The sequence below is a fragment of the Diplotaxodon limnothrissa genome, linkage group LG13, assembly GCF_057381915.1.
Source record: "Diplotaxodon limnothrissa isolate DT_005_m linkage group LG13, D_limnothrissa_male_GT1.1, whole genome shotgun sequence".
NCBI lineage: Eukaryota > Metazoa > Chordata > Actinopteri > Cichliformes > Cichlidae > Diplotaxodon > Diplotaxodon limnothrissa.
The window spans coordinates 4848419-4862005 of record NC_140608.1 but is presented as its reverse complement, the minus strand read 5'-3'; the positions used below and the strand labels follow the sequence as shown (position 1 = coordinate 4862005).

The window sequence follows — 13587 nt, the reverse complement described above, 5'->3', positions numbered from 1 at the left end:
TGAGTAAATGTACAGAAAGTCACGCGATACAGCAGTCTGTGAAACATGTTTGGTTTTGGGGATTGGATTATGTTTTAATGCAATCTTTGATGGTTTTTATCTCGAACTTGGACAGGTTTCATCATGCTGTGATGATATCTCTGGGCCATCATCACAAGATGATCTTCTTTAGAAAAATGTTCTTTGGTATTGATCTGAAGAAATAATGTCCTCCAATTGTCATATTTATTGTGCAAGGAAACCACTTCTTTGACCTTTTCATGTTCATATGTTTTACATTAGTTTGTCTGGTGCAGGGATTACAGCACAAAAACTGGAAAACTTTTTTCAGGCACTAATAATAAGTAAGCTGTTGTGTCCAGCGTCTGACTCTAATAGAATAAGAGACTCGGTCAATGAGGAGCACGATGGAAAAAAACTCTTTAGTTATGATAACTGACTGAGGTTAGATTATTATCTGGGCAAAACAACTGCTGCACAACCTCACAAATGCTAGAATTTAATTTCTCTAACATGTGTATGCATTCATGGTAAAAAGAGAGTATGTCCTCCTTCAGTTCTAAGGTTTTTGTGTATCAGGACATATTGAAAAAAAAATCACCTGGTCCTCACCAGGTTCTAACAATATTTAAACACAACCTCAGGTGAACAGCAACATTATAGATTACCCTGTATTGTTATTTATTTGACAAAAAACAAGCCAAAATACTAGATGCACCACACAATTCAGCAGTAAAACCACATTTAGCAGCAATAACTTGAATTAACTGTTTTCTGTATGACTGTATCATGGCTGTATGACTCTTCTTTTCAATGTTGCTTCAGTTCGTTGAGACTTGCAGGCATTCATTCGTACACAGCTCTTCATACAAGTTTCACCACAGCATATCAATCAGATGAGCTCTGGACTCTCACTGAGCCATTGCAAAACATTGATTTCAGTCTTTTCTTCCTGGCGACCGTTCTAAACAAACCATTCTTGTTCAGTCTTTTTTGTCAGCCTTTTTCTAGTTCTGCAGTCATGAACTCTAACGTTTAACATGGTAACTGTTGCATGTAGTTTTTTGTAGTTTCTCTGGCCTTGGGTTGAATTTGCAAGGATGTTCACTCTTAGAAAGCTTGATTATGTGAACAATCCATCTCACTGTAGCATGATGGACTTTGAAGTGTTTAAAATGGCTTTGTAATCTTTCCCAGCTTCAGGCCTCCAAAGTGCCCAAAGTTTACTATGCATGGTCACACTTGCTAATGGTCACTTAGTCAACTGCACTTAATCATCAGCATCTGGCTGCGTCATCCTGCTTCTGTAAGGAAGCACTGTGTCATGACATGTAAAACTTTAGAATTAAAAGAGGGTGCACTTGCTTTGTTACCATGACTGCATGTGGTATATGGGAGCTTTTTATCTTGAATGAGAAGCGATTGATTTCTGGGCATCTGTGTAAAAAACACTCAAACTGAGAAATAGGTAAAAAAGTATCCAGGTTTTGAACCGGTGGTTAACAAGCTGCTCTTTTCAGTAATTGTTAATGGTTCTTCACTACACTTTAAGCATATATCTTTGTCCTTAGAGGAAGGAACTATACGGTGTATTTGCTTTCCAGAGTCCCAAGCAGGTTAATCCAGTCATACTTGCAGTTTTGGTCCTCTAAACTATTATAAACATCTTGCACTATGACAATGCCTCAAACAGTCCAAATACATGCATGATAAGTTTATTGGTGAGTCTAAATTGTGCTTTACGTGTGAAGTGCTTTAAAGTGGTTTAAGTGTATACATATTTAGCCTTAAAAGCTGGAAAAAAGCAGGAAACTGGAGTGGCTCAAGATTGGGAGTTCGCCTTGTAATTGGAAGGTTGCCGTTCAAGCCCCGGCTTGGACAGTCTTGGTCATTGTGTCCTTGGGCAAGACACTTCACCCGTTGCCTACTGGTGGTGGTCAGAGGGCCCGGTGGCGCCAGTGTTCAGCAGCTTCACCTCTGTCAGTGTGCCCAAGGGTGGCTGTGGCTACAATGTAGCTTGTGGATGACTGGATGTGTAAAGTGCTTTGGGGTCCTTAGGAACTAGTAAAGTGCTATACAAATACAGGCCATTTACCATCTAAAAAAAGTGCACCTCTCATCCAAGAGGTTTTTTCGTGTCAAAAGGTTAGTGGGTCTCAGGTTGCAGTGGAGGTTCCCTTTGAAGGTTGTCCTGAGGGTTGCTGATCCATTGTTATTTATGTGATTTATCACATGATCCATGAGCTGCAAAAAAAAGGTATGTGTCGTTGCCATCACTGTGAGAATCAGTGCGAGACCTTACCAACCCCATTATTTTGGTTACTTACATAAAAAACTACAGATAAAGGTTTTGTGCCACTGACAGTAGACTATGACTAAAGTGAACAGAAGATGTAACATCATTTTTCTTAGCCTGTTTTACTGTTTTGTTAATGAAGGCCATGTGTTAAGAATAACTTATTTGTTCTTAAACAGATCATTTGGATGCTTGTTTTTTATAGGTCAGCCCTCTTGAAATCAGATTGGGGCTGTATATGGCCTATGAACCGACAACAAATCATTCAGAATTAGATTTTTATTATTAGTTTAAAGCTTTATTTAACTTAATTAATTTTTTTTAAGTCTACTTTAGATTAGTTTGCTTTCAGATTAGATTCACATTAGATGCTTGTTTCTATGTAGCTTTTATTACTTGAAAAATGTCTATTTTAGTTTAGATGTTATTTATCTTCTTCGGTATTATGATGTTTGTGTGGTATTTGTCACCAGCAAGATATAAGAAGTTCAGAGCAGGCATTACAACAAAAACACAACAATTCATGTTAACTCAGTTTGAAAAAAAATAAAAATTAACAAATCGGACCACAGTGACAGAGACTAAAATTAAGGGCAATTCCTGTTTATTTTAATTTACATGAAGGCATTTGCGAGAGTATATGCATGTATGTTGATGTGCTCCCTGAGGGTGTTTTATTAAAACTAAACAAATCCTGAATAAATGTTCATGCCCATATTTGTAACCACCTATTCCAGCGTCATTGTGGTATTTTAAAATGCTGTATCATCAGCTTGAAACAGACTGACTTCCTCAGAGCGCCTTGCTCATCTTACAGCACGTTCATTGATAACCACTGGTTATCAACAAAGAAGATAACTTAAAATTCCTGGGTAATCATTCATGTGTGGATTCAAGTACCAAAAACTGATACATAATCTGTTTTAATATTACTGTTTAATATTTGTATTTTCAGTGTTGGCAAGAGTATTTATTTTTGGAGGAAATACGACTGAAAAAGTCGACTTCCCTTTTCGATGGCTCTTAGTGTAACATCATGCATATTCAACCATGTATAAGTCGACTTGACTACATTTCTTTTTTATATTAAAAAGAAATGTCATTGTGGTGTCTAAAAATTAATCAGCCTGAAACGCACCGGCTTAAACGTTGCTTTTCTTTTTCAAAAAAACATAAAAATGAACTGATATTGTAAATAATTTATTATGTATTATTTATTTGCGAGTTTAGTCAATTATTTAATGATGTATTTGTTTATTTCAGTTTGACACTCTTGCTGAAAGTTTTTACAGCACCTCCTCAGCACCTTCACTTGAATAAAACGATCTCTTCCGGTCCGGTGATTAGCGTCACGTGACGGGTAGTTGCCGAGTCGAGCTCAGCTGACAGGCTCCAGGGAAGTTAGCTTTCAGCTTGTGATGCGGTAAAGCAATCCAACTAAAAGCTGATATTTTAAAAAAATGGAGCGGTACGGGTCGGACGTGGAGGTCGACGAGCAGAGGACTCCGCTGATTCGCCGGGGACGCGAAGAAGAAGTCCAGAAAGGTGAAAGAAAAAACCAAAGCATTCAGCTAACGATGCGGGCGCTTCGGTCGTTTTGTGCAGCATATGTTTGTAAGAAGCCGCGCTGATTAACTGGGAAGAGGCAGGAAAGACACATACTAACAACCTGAACAGCACAATTTTATCGTTAAAGTGGCTGGTATGTCTGACTGTAGTGTAAACCTTAAATTTAGAGTCGTCACTAACATTATAGAAGGGTTGATTTACTGAATTCACCAGCTGAGTGTGCATTTTTAGGTGTTCATGGTATTTTGCCATCTAAGACATTTAAGTTGGTCATCCACACCTGTGTGTAAACGCAGTTTATCTTTTAATGAGCATCGGTCACGAGGTTAGGCACGTCTGCCCTGGAATCGTATCATGAGACGTGTCTCTGATATGAGTCATGTCATACCTGCATACCCACTGTCAGCTCGAAGGAAAAACGGGTTTTAATTGAATGCAGTGGTTTAGCTCTGAGAAACTGTGCATGCAGTGAACTCACAGTCCTGACAGAACTGACAGGGCAAGTTTAGGTTTGCCAAATGTAAACAGGATTTACTGAAATAAGCTCTGTATCATTTTGGATAAGTTCAGTCGGCTGGATAAAGGAGACCCATTTTAACAGTGACAGTGGTGTGTACTATCAGTCGTATCAGCAGGTAGTTGTACTGTATGCAAACTAAATAGACTGATTAAATGGTGAAGTGTAGTTATGAAAATAAGGTTGTGCTACAAGTTTGAGAGCTTTAACGTTGTTGTTAGGTTTGCCTTGTCATTTACTCATTTTAAGGTTGATGGTTTAATCCCCGGTTGCTACATTCTTTCTGCCAAAGCATCCTTGGGGAACCTCCTGAATCCAGAGTAGCTTAGTTCTGAAAATAAGACTTAGAATTTTGAGATTTAATGGTATTATTAGAGTTGACTTACAGATGGGGCTGAGACAGGATACCAATGCAGAAATGTATCATGATGCCTTATCAACATACTGATGCTAGAAATTGATATTATTTATTTAAAATAAACTAATTAGAATCATTACTTAAAGGATAACCAAATTCAATTATAATAATACAAAAGCACAGCATAAAAATATGAAAGGTTTTTAAGATTTGACTTATTAGGATTATGTTGTGTTCCTTTTGTTACACGGATGTTGTGATATTGTAGTATTAATACACAGACCATACGTGCAAACAGATGATTCACACTGCTGTCGTTTCTGTCCCTCAGCTCCAGCATGCGGTTCATCACGCTACGCCCTGGCATTGCTTTCCTCTTATGGCTTCTTTGTAGTCTATTCATTGAGGGTAAACCTCAGTGTGGCGATGGTGGACATGCTCAACAACACCCACCAATCAAACACCAACCACAGTGGCACAGTGTGCCCTCGCCATTCCAACCCTGCAGTTCGCAAACACAATCACACGGTGAGCCGAAATTTGACTGCAGCTATTTAATCCCACTTTAAAGTGTGTCCTCCATAGGTTTAGTCAATTTTAATAAAGTAACAATGTAGCTTGGGAGTATGTTTGCCACCTAAAGTCTTTCTAGGTCCTGAAGTTAGATTTAAATGCAAACCAGTTATATAGACCTGTTGGATTCTCAGTGGAAGTCAGTCTTTTGGTGTATAATTTCATGTACATGTAGAGGTAACAGTTTACTGATTTTACTGATAAGATTTTAAAGTTAAGGAGTTACTATTATTTGCAGGCTCCTTATTTTTATTCATGTCTGTCTGTAGGAAAATAACATACATTAGGCAGAATTATGTGAACGGGGAAACATAGTTGGCATCCAAGACTCAGTACTTTGTAAGTCTTGAATTGACATGATATCAATATCCTAAGCCCTGAAGTCCTAAAGTTTCTAATCTATCCCCTCATAGGCCAGTGTTTACAACTGGGACTCAGAAACACAGGGATGGATCCTGGGCTCTTTTTTCTACGGGTACATCCTGACACAAGTCCCTGGGGGCTACCTGGCTGGCCGCTTTGGACCAAAATGGCTGATGGGCTTTGGGATCCTGGGGACTGTAATTTTTACACTGCTTACCCCTGTGGCTGCTGACCTGGGTGCAGGCTACCTCATTGCTGTCAGAGTGCTGGAGGGGATTGGCGAGGTAGGGGATCAGAATGAAGATGTTGAAAACGGAGCTGAATGCATTTGTGCAGACCTGTTTTATGAACCATAATCACTATCTGTGCTGCAGCCATAAGATTTGCAAATGGCAATAAAATTCATGTGACAGTCCTGAAATGGTTTCCAGGAATAGTTAAGCTAATATTTGGCTATGCTTAAGTGTCATCTGTGCACTTCTCTTAATGTTCCTGATGTGTTTGTCCTCAGGGTGTTACATTCCCAGCAATGTACACCATGTGGGCAGCCTGGGCCCCACCGCTGGAGAGGAGCCGACTTCTCACCATTTCCTACATTGGTAAGACTGCAGCAAGAGCTAGACTGTCAACATAAAGACAAATTGCACTTTTAGCCTATTTTATGCATTTTTTTTTTTTTAATTTCAGCCTACAGCTGATCACTTGAAAAATATTACATTAAGTAAAATATGAACACTTGGCCACACTAACCTTTATCATGAATATTTAAGCTGCTGGGCTTAGGCTTCTCTTGCAGACCAGCATCTGTCCTTTAACTATTCATGTCCACCTGCCACTTTCTGTTTGTTCTTTCTTCAGTAGTTACACAAACCTACTTATTTTCTCTTCCCAGGAGCACAGCTGGGGACAGTAATAAGTCTTCCTGTATCTGGTGAAATCATCTTTTACCTGGACTGGACCTATGTCTTCTATATATTTGGTAATACATGTAAATTATACTATTGATAGTCGAGTTTAGGAAGATTTGTTTTAAAGGAAAAAAAAAATTCTTAGTCTCACAGTTACTTTGTGCAGTAGTTGCTCTAAGACAGGGGTCAGCAACCTTTAACACCCAAAGAGCCATTTGGACCCGGTTTCTACGGAAAAGAAAACACTGGGAGCCGCAAATACTTTTTGACATCTAAAATGAAGATAACACTGTGTATATTGTTTTTTTTACCTTATGCTTTGTATAAACAGCTATAGTGTGAAATCCATGAAGTGCTACGGAGAAAATTACATTTTATCTATGTAATGAACACATTTTTAACCCTTAAAAAATAATAACAAAAAAGAAAGTCAACTAGTTGATGGTCTCTTTTAAATGAATTAAAAAGCTGAACTTATCCATTAGCAAACAAAAACAGTGAGCCGTCATCCTTATATCGCCTTCTGGGCTATCGGAGTGTAGCGTGGCCTTGACCAGAATTTAAAAAATAATTGGAAAAAGCACTATGCTCCTAAAAAATTAAAAATAAATATTTTCAAAATATCTGCATATTTGTTTAACCTGGTTAACGTGCTTCGCGGGGCATGGCTCGCAGTGCCGCTGCAGGAGAGGCAGACGTACCTGAGTGTCATCCACAATCACGCCTCACCGGCTTGCTCTCTCTGCTGTTGCTTGTATGTGTCGGGCTGTGAGCTGGAAAGCTGCAGCCGGCTGTGCGTGTGAAAAGTGATCAATAAAGAGATGCTGAAGAGCATGTTCATGTAAACATCGTCGGGTCTGCCGTGATGTGTTTACAATCGGACTTCTGCTCCTGAACCTCTGCGCGCAGCGTCTGCTGTACGATAGGGGCTGTGCGAAGTCATTTTCATCTTTACGCAGGACTGTAAGCTGTCGTCTGTGAGGCGTGAGCGATGTTTGTTTTTAACATAGTTCATGGTGGAGAATAGCTGCTCACATATGTATGTTGATCCAAAGATCGACACTCCACAAATTAGGCATACTGGTAGGCCGCTCTCGTCAGAAGTAAATACAAATGAATCTGCCCAGGCATCATTAAATGTTGTATTTTATTCAGATATTTTTCTTTTCTTACATTTCTCCATACTTGGCCTACTGAGGGCTGAAAGTCTCGGTAAATGCACAGCGTTTCAGCGGGTATACCGGCTTCCACGAGTGTGACGCTTATTTTGAGCGACGAAAAATAATAAAATATAACTTTATTCTGATCTTGAAATACAAAAATAATCTTCCAAGTTAGAACTACAAGTTTTAAAAAAGAACTAACACAAATAAAATCCACTTCAGTTAAATACTTATAATTTATTTTTCCAAACCATGCAGAGCCGCAATATAAGGACTAAAGAGCCGCAGGTTGTCGACCCCTGCTCTAAGAGGTGTTTTGTACAAATTTTACCTCAACCTGATTTCATATTTTGTTTATGTGAGTTATTTTTAACAGATTTGTCAGTTTGTTGTTATTATTTAGAATAGCATTCTTTGATAATGGTTGGTATTGTGAATTCGTCAGTGATCAATTTGCTTAAAAACTCTGTTGAATTCACATTGCAGGTAATTTTTTAAAAATCTTGTCTTATGTAAACATGCTACAATGCCTAACACATACTGTCAGCTATGCTTAAAGAGGTTCTTACGTATCAGTCTGAACTCAAATGACTTGTTTGTTGATTAGTCAGCACTTCTTCACAGTGCTGTTTAGCAACTGTCTCTAGCATCTGTTCCTCTTTGACAGTGGAAATAACAATTTAGAAAATGGAAAGAAGAAAATGTATGCATAAATGGAAACAATGCAGAGGTCTGATTTTTTTTTTTTTTTTACTTGGAGCTTTTACTTCTACCAAACATATGTCAGATGTAAAAGTCCCTTAAGGCAAGACAGAGATAATGAGATACTCAGACTTCAGTTCAGTTTCAGGAACAGACAACCAAACCACATTCCACATATTTGCTTACTGGATAAAGGCACTCATATGATGGAGGATTTATGCTGGATGAGTGTAGGTCACCAGTGTTGCTTTGTGGTTTGCTCAGGTGCTGTCGGACTGGTGTGGTTCGTCCTGTGGGCTTTTTTCGTCTTTGACAGCCCGAATACCCATCCACGAATATCAGAGCAGGAGAGACTCTATATCACCTCCTCGCTCAAGAATGAGGTAACAGTAGTAACATGATAACAGGTTGTAAATTTTAAAAAAGAAGCAAATTCTCTTACATTAAAGAGCAGCTTTAATATACACTTATTGCATTGCTCTTAGTGCTTGCTGCAGCGTGTTTGCAGGCATTTCCAGTCCAGTCCAGTTATCTGATTCTAATGTTACATAATATCAGTGTATTTCATCATTTTACTTTCTTATCTGTTCTTGTCAAAATACCTGCCATGAATCTGCATTACTGGCACTGCGATGGTGAGCATGTAGCAGCTGGGAGCCCTAGTATGGCTGGATAGACTGCAGTGGCTTTAACCTCCTAGGACCTGGCGTCCACATATGTGGACATCACATTTTGGGTTATTTAGACCAAAATACTCAATTTTGCTCTGCAAGGGCCTGATATCCACCTACAAGGACATTATACTGCTACTGTTCTATCAAAATTTTAAACGAATATCCTCAGATGTGGCTCTTATTTTTCTTAAAAACAAAATAAGGAAAAAATTCATCTGGCATTCATCTGGCCCCAATATGCCCAAATATCAAAGAGAAATTAAAAATGCATGCTGTGGAAGAGTTCGGGTCTCAGGAGGTCAAAGCTTCATCAGCACAGCAGTGACATTTTTTGCGCAGCTTCATCTTTTCTTTAGTCTTTGGTGAACATCAAGGTTGTTGTTTCAGATGTGTTTTCGAAGAAATTCTAATGAACTTCTTCTGTTATTTCTTCATCCTACTTCTACATTCGCTTTGGTCCAGCTGTCCACCTCGGCGAGCAACATCCCCTGGCGATCCATAGTGACTTCGATGCCGCTGTTGGCCATTGTTGTGGCTCACTTCTCTTACAACTGGACCTTCTACACCCTCCTCACTCTGCTGCCAACCTACATGAGTGACATCCTGGGATTTAGCATACAGCAGGTGAGAAACCACATTAGTTTAAATCAATACCAGAGTGACTTTAAAGAGGACTTGCTCTCATTTTAAGCTGATTTTTATTAGATTTTTTTAAATTCTGGAACTCTAGAGTATGAGTCCTAGTAAAAAATGTATGTGTATTATTTATATGAAGCTCTTATGGAGCCTTTTGATCACAGGGATTGTAAATACATACACTAACCTCTATATCTGATACTTTAGCCATGCTTCATAGGAAAAGCCATAATTGCAATAGTAAATATTTAACAGAAAATATAGAAAAGCACGATAGATCCCCTTTAAACTTGGGACAAAAGGTTAGTTTGTTTAGAACTCCAGGGAGATGAACCAGTAAAGTAGAAATGACTAACTGCAATACTAAAACATTCAACATCCTTGGTTAATCGTTCTCTTCTGAGAGTACATGAAAAAGTAAAAAATAAAGTCTCCCAGTAATGAAATGATTGTAATTGTCTGTTCCCAACAGAATGGTTTTCTGTCGGCTCTGCCTTACTTGGGATGTGCTGTGGTCGCTGTGCTGAGCGGCCAAATTGCCGACTATCTGCGAGAAACCCGCAAATACCGCACTGTCATTGTCAGGAAGTCCTTCACCCTCATTGGTAATTCATGACAGTCACTGCTGAATCCTCGACTTTTAACTGACTGCAGGCTCTTGACATCAAAAATATTACCAGTATTGCTACTTCACAGTTGTGTTGTTTCTGTAGGGATGATTGGGCCTGCAGTGTTCCTGGTGGCAGCAGGTTATACAGGCTGTGACTACACCTTGGCTGTGACCTTCCTCACCATCTCCTCTTCTCTCGGAGGAGTGTCGGCATCTGGCTTCAACATCAACCACCTTGACATTGCTCCTTCGTAAGAATAACACCTCAGAAAACTGTTGGATGCTACTACTACTAATAATAATGATAATACTTCAGTCATTTTAATTTTGAATCATTTTCAGTGTGAAGATGAGAGATTATGGTTATAAATGTGTAATTCAGTGTATCTTCAGGTTCAGATATCTTTGACATATTGAAGTTTCCCTCTGGCCTGTTGTTATCAAGATAATAATTTTAGGCATCAACATAGCCCATGAGATAATGGAGGATATTTCTTTTTATAAATATAATTACATTTCATTATCAGTGTAGCAACATTATGTACTACATAGTGCTTTTATCGGGTTTATTACTCAGGACTTAATGTTTTTATTTGTCTCTTTAGATATGCCGGTATTCTCCTAGGAATCACCAACACCTTTGCCACCATCCCTGGCATGGTGGGACCAGTCATAGCAAGAGCTCTGACTCAGCAGGTAAGAAACATGTTCAGCAACGATGTAACTAACCAGTCCTTTTTTTTGTTTGTTTGTTTCAAAAGTAAAGTCTGGAATCTAGATTAAACATACACATAGAGTACACAGTATCTTTATAGCTGCGAGTAAAGAGGTAGTGAATGGTAGCAGTAAACTTTATTGGATTTTAATATGTAGTGTGCTGCTGCTTCATACAAAATGAGGACACTCTGGGTGTCCTGACAGATGGTATCCTTACTTTAGCATAATGCTTCATTTCCTCTGTAATTGGTTTAGTAAGTACAGGATTAAGGTGTTTAAGGTTTGGCCAATAGGGGGCACCAATAGTCCTAGAAAGGTAACTAAGTGTTACATTAGACCGGAGAAGAGCATACTACATACCTGCATGCTATGTTCAGTCAGTTAATCCAAATTATATTAAATCTGTAATCGTATGTAATCATTTTACACCATGCACGTGACAATAAAACAGCTTAGTAGTGATATTTAATCAAATAAGGCCTTTTCTGTATGTTAACACTAACTGTGCTAATGGTCCTCTAGAACACCATCGAAGAATGGCAGATTGTTTTCTACATTGCTGCTGCCATCGACGTGTTTGGGGCAATATTCTACGCTGTGTTTGGTAAAGGAACAGTGCAGTCCTGGGCTGTCCACACATCTTTTTATCATGCAGACTGAGACATGAGACCCTTTCGGGTTAAATTTTCAGATTTGTCCGGTGGGCAAGTTTCAAACATGAGCTCATTTGGTGGGTAATTTAAGGGAGAGATGTGTTCTAGCTGTATTCATCATGGTCGGATAAGTGTGTAATTGCCATGATATCTTGGAAAGATGTTCCTTAATGTGGCTGTGGGTACATGGTCTTGAAACAGATGAGCCCAATGTCGGTGATTTTAAAAAAAGAAAGTTGTAGCTGTACCTACTCAAATATATTATTTCTCAGAGGAAGAAATCAACATATGCTTTCCCAAGAAGTATCAGAGGAAGCTTTCATTATGAAGCCAAACGGGCTTGCTGGTATGTGGAGGGGGGGGCAATGAGATTAGTTAGTTATGAAGCTACAGGCTGCATAACTAACTATAAAGGCCGGCTAATGTACATCAACTTTGATATTTACAGATAATAATGCATTTTAGATATTAACTCATTATAAATAAGCTATGGAAGAAAATCATTCCACTGTAGGTGGTTTTGTGGATTCAACCTGCTATACCCAATGGTTCCTTTTTACAGAAGGGACAGTTTTAAATGCCTCAGTAAATCCTTAAGTTTTACATCCAGTACACACCGATGCCCACCAAAAAATTTTTTTTTTTAAAAATCTGTTACTTTGTAGCCCATAATGAAGTGCCAGTAGGCTTTATAGTGAATTTTAAAAATCCCAAACGTTTTAAATTCAGCATTATGACTATAGTGTACACTTTTTTCAGGGATGATGCCTTAAAAATGTCTCCAAGCATTTTATCCTTTTTTCTTAGAGAAATGTACTTTTTAAAAAAATGATTACTTGTAATATGGTGCAGTGTCTTGAGCAATGTTCCCTCTAAGCTGAGCGCGTGAGCAATCGCGCACTGCTGACATGGTCTCCCCACACAGAAAATCTGTGCTGCGCACAAAAAAAAAAAAAAAAAAAATCCAACCTGAATTGGAATGAAAGTAAATACATGTATTTATTTTATTTTGCTGATTTTCTATGCGCGGAGACTGTCAGCAGTGCACGATTGCTCACGCGCTCAGCTTAGAGGGAACAGTGGTCTTGAGTTTTCAGGTTCACAAGCCAACTCTTATTTGAGATAGCAGGATTTAACGTCACACGGGTTATGATCTCTCCAGTACATCTTATTAATAAAGGGACTTGGCTTTAAATTATTCCCCGAATTCTCAGGTATCTTAAATCTTACAAGGATTTAAAAGGACGTTTGTTTACTTTTAAATTTTGATTAAGCTTATCACATGGAGGCATATTTCCTCAAGTTTTAAGTGTCAGTGTGGTGATCGCCTTCTTTCAGTGTCAATGACAGATTTATTTTTTTCATCATATTTGCACACATTATACATTATGTACAAATTTCTTTCATACATAATCTCAGTTAAGAGGTAAATCCAAGCTAAGCTGTAAGGTTAACATTTTGTCTTTGAAATTTCCGAATATTTATAATGTGCCTTACTGCTTAAGTTCAAAAGGGATCAGCAATGCAGGCTCATTCTTTTGAGTTCTTTTTGTTACTGACTTCATTTATTTCAGTTGTTATTGTGCTTTGTTTGCACAGAGAATAAAGGGACTAAATTGTACTAAGTAAAAATCATTGTAAAATTCCTCTTTCAAAACATTTGAGAGAAATGTTTTAAATCGCTGTGGTATAAAGACTGTGTAAATCAGATCTTGTGTTGGGGTATTATTTCTTTATCTCCTAGAACACCTTTCACATTAACTAAGAATAATGTGGTTTTACATACTTAATAATTTTAAGTAGCTCAAAGTTGCCTAAAAACGAGCCCTATGCGACTTAATCTGCTTT

The 13587-nt window shown here is 38.3% G+C and overlaps 1 protein-coding gene across 1 annotated transcript; it reads left to right on the top strand.

Moving 5' to 3' along the window:
• The first annotated feature begins 3675 nt into the window (after positions 1–3675).
• Positions 3676–12704, top strand: slc17a5 (solute carrier family 17 member 5). The gene is made up of 11 exons (XM_085369055.1): positions 3676–3841; positions 5072–5268; positions 5727–5960; positions 6188–6275; positions 6569–6655; positions 8714–8832; positions 9586–9747; positions 10232–10364; positions 10473–10620; positions 10975–11065; positions 11609–12704. The coding sequence occupies exons 1-11, from the start codon at positions 3757–3759 to the stop codon at positions 11744–11746; spliced, it is 1482 nt and encodes a 493-aa protein (XP_085225181.1). The 5' UTR covers positions 3676–3756; the 3' UTR covers positions 11747–12704.
• Positions 12705–13587: the final 883 nt, after the last annotated feature.